Raw genomic sequence first — 6,000 nt, 5'->3', positions numbered from 1 at the left:
ATAAGTTTGCCATCCTTTTAAAACCCTTTGATTGTATGGCTTTTGTTCCCCTGAAAGGGGGACAGGGCTGCCTGGTTACTCAAGCAGATGCCAGGCTTCTGATTTGCATTTGATGAAAGCCACTTGTGAAAGCAGAATCAATGCTCAGATTTACAAACAGTAAACGTGGGTATTGGCTTGTCATTTCTTCCTAGGTTGTTGTCCTATAAAGCTGCTCAAGTTCCTCTCCTCACAAGAACATCTTCCTGCTATCACTGCTGCCTATAAACATTATGTTAGATCGAGATGAAGGGTGAGTAATTCTTTTTACCTCCATTATCTGATTTTTTTTTTATTTAACAGCAGAAAAAGAAAAGAAAAAAAAAGAGTGAAAATGCAGCCATTTAGAATAATGCATTATAAGTTGATGAACCATAATAACCAAACTGTGTGTCTGAAGGGGCCTAATTACAGAACACTAGAGGCACAAGAGGGAGCTTATTGTGGACAACAAAATAGTGCTCTAATAATGCTGTCACTGTACTGAGTACAGCATCAGCATTAATCCATGTGGTTATATCCAGGTAGAGAATGGAACAGAATGCATCAAGAAGAACAACAGAAGTGAGTCTGAAAGGGTTATATATCAAATCAGAGCTAGCAGGGAGAGAGACATTATTTTGAATGAGGTTAACTGAAAGCAAGATGGCAGTGACTGAACCAGCGTTTCTAAAATAAGGGTGTTTTTGACGAGTCTGTGTAAACTTCCACTGATTGATGTATAAGGAGTGTATATGTATGTTGAGGTGTAGTTGAGTAAGAGAATCAGCATGGATGGGCATTTGAAGCACAATCTATTAGAGCCTTTTTATGGTATGAGATCAGCTGTTACAGACTATATCAAGACCAGTGCCCAGTAAGAAGAGTTGTGGATGTATCTTTTCCCCTGTTAAAGGCTATATATGCTTTTCACTTTGGATATGAGGCATAGCATTATTATTTCACGCCTAAGACATCAGTAGAAAAAACACATTGTCAATAATGTGGCTTAATAAAAGGACTATAGGAGAAGTGTTGCCATTTCCCTTTAATATGAACTTGAATGAATCTAACTTGCTTTGGCTTGGGTGTCCTGCCTGGCTAGGCATGCTCCATAAAACCCTGTTCACTGTGATAAAACACAGCCATTCTAACAGAAAAGCTGAAAGTTTCACATGTACCAGATGAACATTTTTTATAGTGCAGGAGGTCAGATAGGAAACTCGCCCACAAGCAATAGGACTGAATATAAATCTCAAGGTATTCAAAAGCTCATTCCTTTGTCTTGGCTATTTCTATTTTTCTGTACTGCACAGTGCAGTACAGTGCATGGACTCATGAGCTAGATCTAAACGAGCTGTTGCAAATATAACTGTTACTGCAGTGTAGGTGGTAAAGCACCTTTTGGGCTAACTTAGCTTTCTTCCTATGATACAGTTACTGTGCTCAGTACAAGATAAATCAGCTTTAGCAGATTTATACCATAACAGCATCACTCTGAATGCAGTTCAATTTTTTGTAATTCTAGATGGTTGTATATGTGGGAAGTTTTAACAAATTTATAAATGACCACCTTACTTGTGTCAACTTTTACCCTCGCTCTTATTTTTCAAAATCATGTGTGCGTCAAATAGCCAAAACATTTTTCAAATGTAATATTGAGGGGCTATTTCTGTAGGTGAACAAATACTTTAGTATGTCATAAAATTACAGCTAAAATATTAGGTTTTTACTCTTGGTTTTATAGTACAAATATTTCATGCATTTATTTTTCAAAATAATAATTTCCCATTTCTAGAAAAGATTACTGCTGTAATATCAGACAGCTTCTCTTTAAAAACAAAACAAACCAAAAATTTCCTCATTTAGTGGCTACTTACCACATAATACCTAGGGAGATCAGGTAGGCTACTGTATGGGATAGATAACCATATTTGGATCCTGAAGGTAGGAATACTTCAACAGAAACTCCAGGTTTAAAGATTGTTGTTGTTGTTTTATTTTTTGTTTGTTTGTTTATTTAATATGGAAAATAAGAAGCAAGGTTGTGTTTCTTGGTCTCTTCCAGGCCTGTCTTTTAGTCTGCAAGCATGATTCTGGTTAAAGCCTGACTGTGGGAATCAGGACATGAAGTTGATTGGCTCAATCACATGAAACTTCATATTTTGGTTGTTTAATTTCAGAGAGTATAATATGGAAAGTTTTCATGCTGAAGTCAAGTATTATAGTTTACCTATATCCATTGTAGTACATGATCTACTGTAATGATGGCCAAGTGAAACCTGTAGTGAGAATGGCTTGGTGTGTGGAAATTTGCCTGGTTGTATGTCATATAAATGGTTAATGTGAGTAGTTATAATGAACCCACTTTTTAGGTTGTAGGCATTCTAAAGCACTTAGTATTCAGGACCAAAGTTTGGAACAGCCTTGGATAGCTGTAGGCACCAGGAAACAAATAAAGAGACAGTTTTTTGTGCAGATACATGATCAGGAGACAGGGATGGATAAGCACTTCTCCCAGGCAGCCAGAATATTTTCATACTCTTGAGAAACAGTTGTCTTGACAGTACTATAGCAGCTGTACCCTTCTTTTCCCTTTCTCTACTGTCTTCCAGTTGCACCCAGTAGCTGAACTTTCTTTTCAGTTAATAGATTCCACTACAAACTTTACTCTCTTACAGTTCTCTCCCTTTCCTGTCGTTGACTCAAAGCTGAATACTTCTTAATGGCCTTCCCAAATTAGGTTTCTTTCTTGTTCTTGTTTTGCATACTATATGTATATCTCTTCCAGCCTTTATCATTCCCATTTCATGCCCTCTCTGCATGTGCCTCTTACCTGACAGCTCTTTTGTGATTCAGTTCTTATGGTCTGACTCTTCCCTGCACTTGAAAATAGACTCTTTTATTTTGACACTGCCCACCTCACTCCCTCTTTAAGTCTCTCATGAAATCCATTTCTCGCAGTTTACCACCCTTCACTGTATCTGCTCTGATACAATCCAGTTCTTAGTTGTGCATGTGTCTAAAAACAAAAAACCCAAACACTTATAACTATGAAGCAAAAAAAAAAAAGACTCAGAACACCATCCTGCAAATAAAAAAATCTTCTAAAATGATCTGTATGTTTCCTTATCCCATCATCAGTCATCATTTCTTCATGGTTATCTTACCACAATTCCCTACTCTTCAGATTGGGGACCTGACTTTCTGAGTTGTCTGTAAAGTGCAATCTTTTCGAACACACTGTGGAAACCAACAGACTTGGTTTGTTGGGAACCCAGTTTTTTGTCTATGTATTCAGAAAGAGAGTTAGAGTGAGAGTTCATTTTCTGTGATCTCTTTTGTGTTTCAGACGGAACAGATGGCTGAGCAAAATAAACATCTGTATGTGAACTGTAAAGTGTTCATGTGTTAGTCTGTGCCAGTGTAAAGAGAGACCTGGACATCAGTACTTATTCACAAACTATTTCTGGGGAAAGATTAGGAAAATTTTGACTCAACACATAAATCAGTAGAAATTTGCTGAGAACTAACAAAAAAAAAGAAGAAATCACTGGCTATTTCTGTGGCATCAGTAATGTGCTTGGCCCCATGTTATGCAAAACAGCTATAAGCATCTCTGTTCTCACAGGATTTCTTTTATAATCATTTTACTGTAAACATTCCCGTAAGCTAAGGCAAAGGGGAAGTCAAGGGCACTGTCTGTTACTTGCTGATTGTCTGTTGTCCTTGCCTCTACTTTCTTTGATGCATGAAAATTACAATACAACCATCTGAAACATGCTAATAATTGCATTAGCTGATACCTGTGTGGTCATGCCCCAGAATTTCTGTTGCATTCATTATTTGAGCTATGACTTCTTTGCTGAAATTGGACTCTCCAGCTTTACTTTGATTCTCTCCTCTCTGGTTTAGGGAACAGTTCATGTAGCATGCAGATATTTCAGTTAGTTTTCTGTAGCCCTTCTAATGTCACTACATTTGAAAAAAGGATAATTTCTGTTTAATACTGAATAGCATAGGCAAAGTTTGTAAGGGAAGAGAATATCTTCTATTAGATCTACTGATGCTGTGGCAGGGGTGTGGGTGAGATGTAGGCAAGTTTTTGAATGCAGAGGCTCTACTATAATGTATTCAGTAGTTATTCCCCATTCTCCTATCCATTTCTCTGTGCTGTGCCTGAGGTTTTGCATTGCTGTATCTGTTTTGTTTGACTAACACATAACTGTATTGTAGAAGTTGTTACAAGTTGAGAAGAAAGATTTGACATCTGGGTGTGGAATAATTGATGCTTTTGACTCCTGGAAAATTGTTGGAGGCTATTTGATCTTATTTGTGGTTGCTACTTGGATGATGGGGACTGTTGTGGTTTTACCCAGCAGGCAGCTAAACACCACACAGCCATTCACTCACGCCCCCACAGTGGGATGGGGGAGGGAATTGTAAAAAAGGTAAAACTCGTAGGTTGAGGTAAAGACAGTTTAACAGAATAGAAAATAATAATAATGCTAAAAGAATATACAAAACAAGTGATACACAATGCAGTTGCTCACAGCCCACTGACTGATGCCCAGCCAGTAGGCTGCCACTCCCCAGCCAACTCCCCCCTGTTTTATTGTTCAGCATGACATCATATGGTATGGGATATCCCTTTGGCCAGTTTCGGTCAGCTGTCTCAGCTCTGTCCCCTCCCAGCTTCTTGTGCACCCCCAGCCTCTGCTGGCAGGGCAGTATGAGAAGCTGAAAAGTCCTTGACAGTGTAAGCACTGCTCAGCAACAACTAAAACATCAGTGTTACCAACTTTATTCTCATCCTAAACCCAAAACACAGCACTATACCAGCTACTGGGTATAGGATACTACGAAGAAAATTAACTCTGTCCCAGCCAGAACCAGGACAGGGAGGAAGTTATTTCCTTGTTCTAAGCATGCTGGCAGGAACAGAGGGCTGTGGTTTCTCTTTTTTTTTTTTTTTTTCTTTCTCTCTCTTTTTCTAGTGAATGTAATGTGAACCGCTAGTCTCTTCTCCAACAAAGATAACAATCTGCAAGCCTGGAGTCTCTACTTCTGTAATTGTTGTTTGATTCAACAGTTACAGATAAACACGATAATCAAAATTATTAGCAGTGAAAATAATGTGACTTTTATAACCTCACTTTTTATATTTTCAAGATAAAACCCTGTTGAAATAAATAGGGCAGCTGAAACTTCTCAGAACTTGTGTTAGATTGTAGTGTCTTGGATGAAATCCTGATTCTACAAAAGTCAACAGCAGAGTGACAGTTGACATTGATGGAGCTAGGAATTCAATGGAGCTTCAATTTCTAACGCACTTAAGGACAAATTTTGGCCACAGCTATATTTAAATGAGGACCCCAACAATGGGAAGTTTTATATGCTTGTTTGATGCACATATTCTGATCTGAACTGAAACAGAAGCATAACACGCTTATTTCTTTACAAGACTAAATTTTTTACTGAGGTCTACTGAATTCAAAAGTTATTTTCATTGCAGACCTAGTCCTGCTTTTAATGTCAGTTGAGCCTGCTTGAGGAGTTTTATTTCAATGGTAAGACCAAGACCCCAAGATTTTAGAAACTAGGAGACCCCAATATCAATCTAAAGATTTCAAGGGTTTTATCTGCACAGTTCTATTTTTTTAAACAGCTTACCTTTGTTCCATTGCAATAAATTGAAATTTTACAGTGGTGTTAACACTGTTGTAATAAATCAGTCTTGCCTTGCAATAGTGAAGAATAAAGAACAAATTAGGGCATTAAAAAGACCTTAGATGTATACATAATACCAGAGCAGCCAAACTTCTGTTCCTGAAATCTTTGATACCTTACTTATCTCCCATTTACCTTGGACTCACTTTCAGCTTTATCTAGTTCTTTTGCAACAGACAACAAACTCCATTTGATGCTCTCTTCTAATTTAAGATTTCTGGGCAAAATTGATATGTAACTTCAGTATCCTTG

General features: G+C 37.8%; 1 protein-coding gene across 1 annotated transcript in view; it reads left to right on the top strand.

The window, feature by feature from the left end:
- Positions 1-228: 228 nt before the first annotated feature.
- LDB2 (LIM domain binding 2) overlaps positions 229-6,000 on the top strand; it is a 378,106-nt gene continuing 372,334 nt past the window's right edge. Inside the window, exon 1 of the mRNA XM_074822204.1 lies at positions 229-292. Coding sequence (XP_074678305.1) covers positions 273-292 — 20 coding nt within the window. The 5' untranslated portion in view covers positions 229-272. The remainder of the gene's footprint in view (positions 293-6,000) is intronic.

The sequence above is a fragment of the Strix aluco genome, chromosome 4 (genome assembly GCF_031877795.1).
Source record: "Strix aluco isolate bStrAlu1 chromosome 4, bStrAlu1.hap1, whole genome shotgun sequence".
NCBI classification, from domain to species: Eukaryota; Metazoa; Chordata; class Aves; order Strigiformes; family Strigidae; genus Strix; species Strix aluco.
Note: the sequence above shows the minus strand (reverse complement) of the source record. Positions and strands in the feature narration are given on the sequence as shown.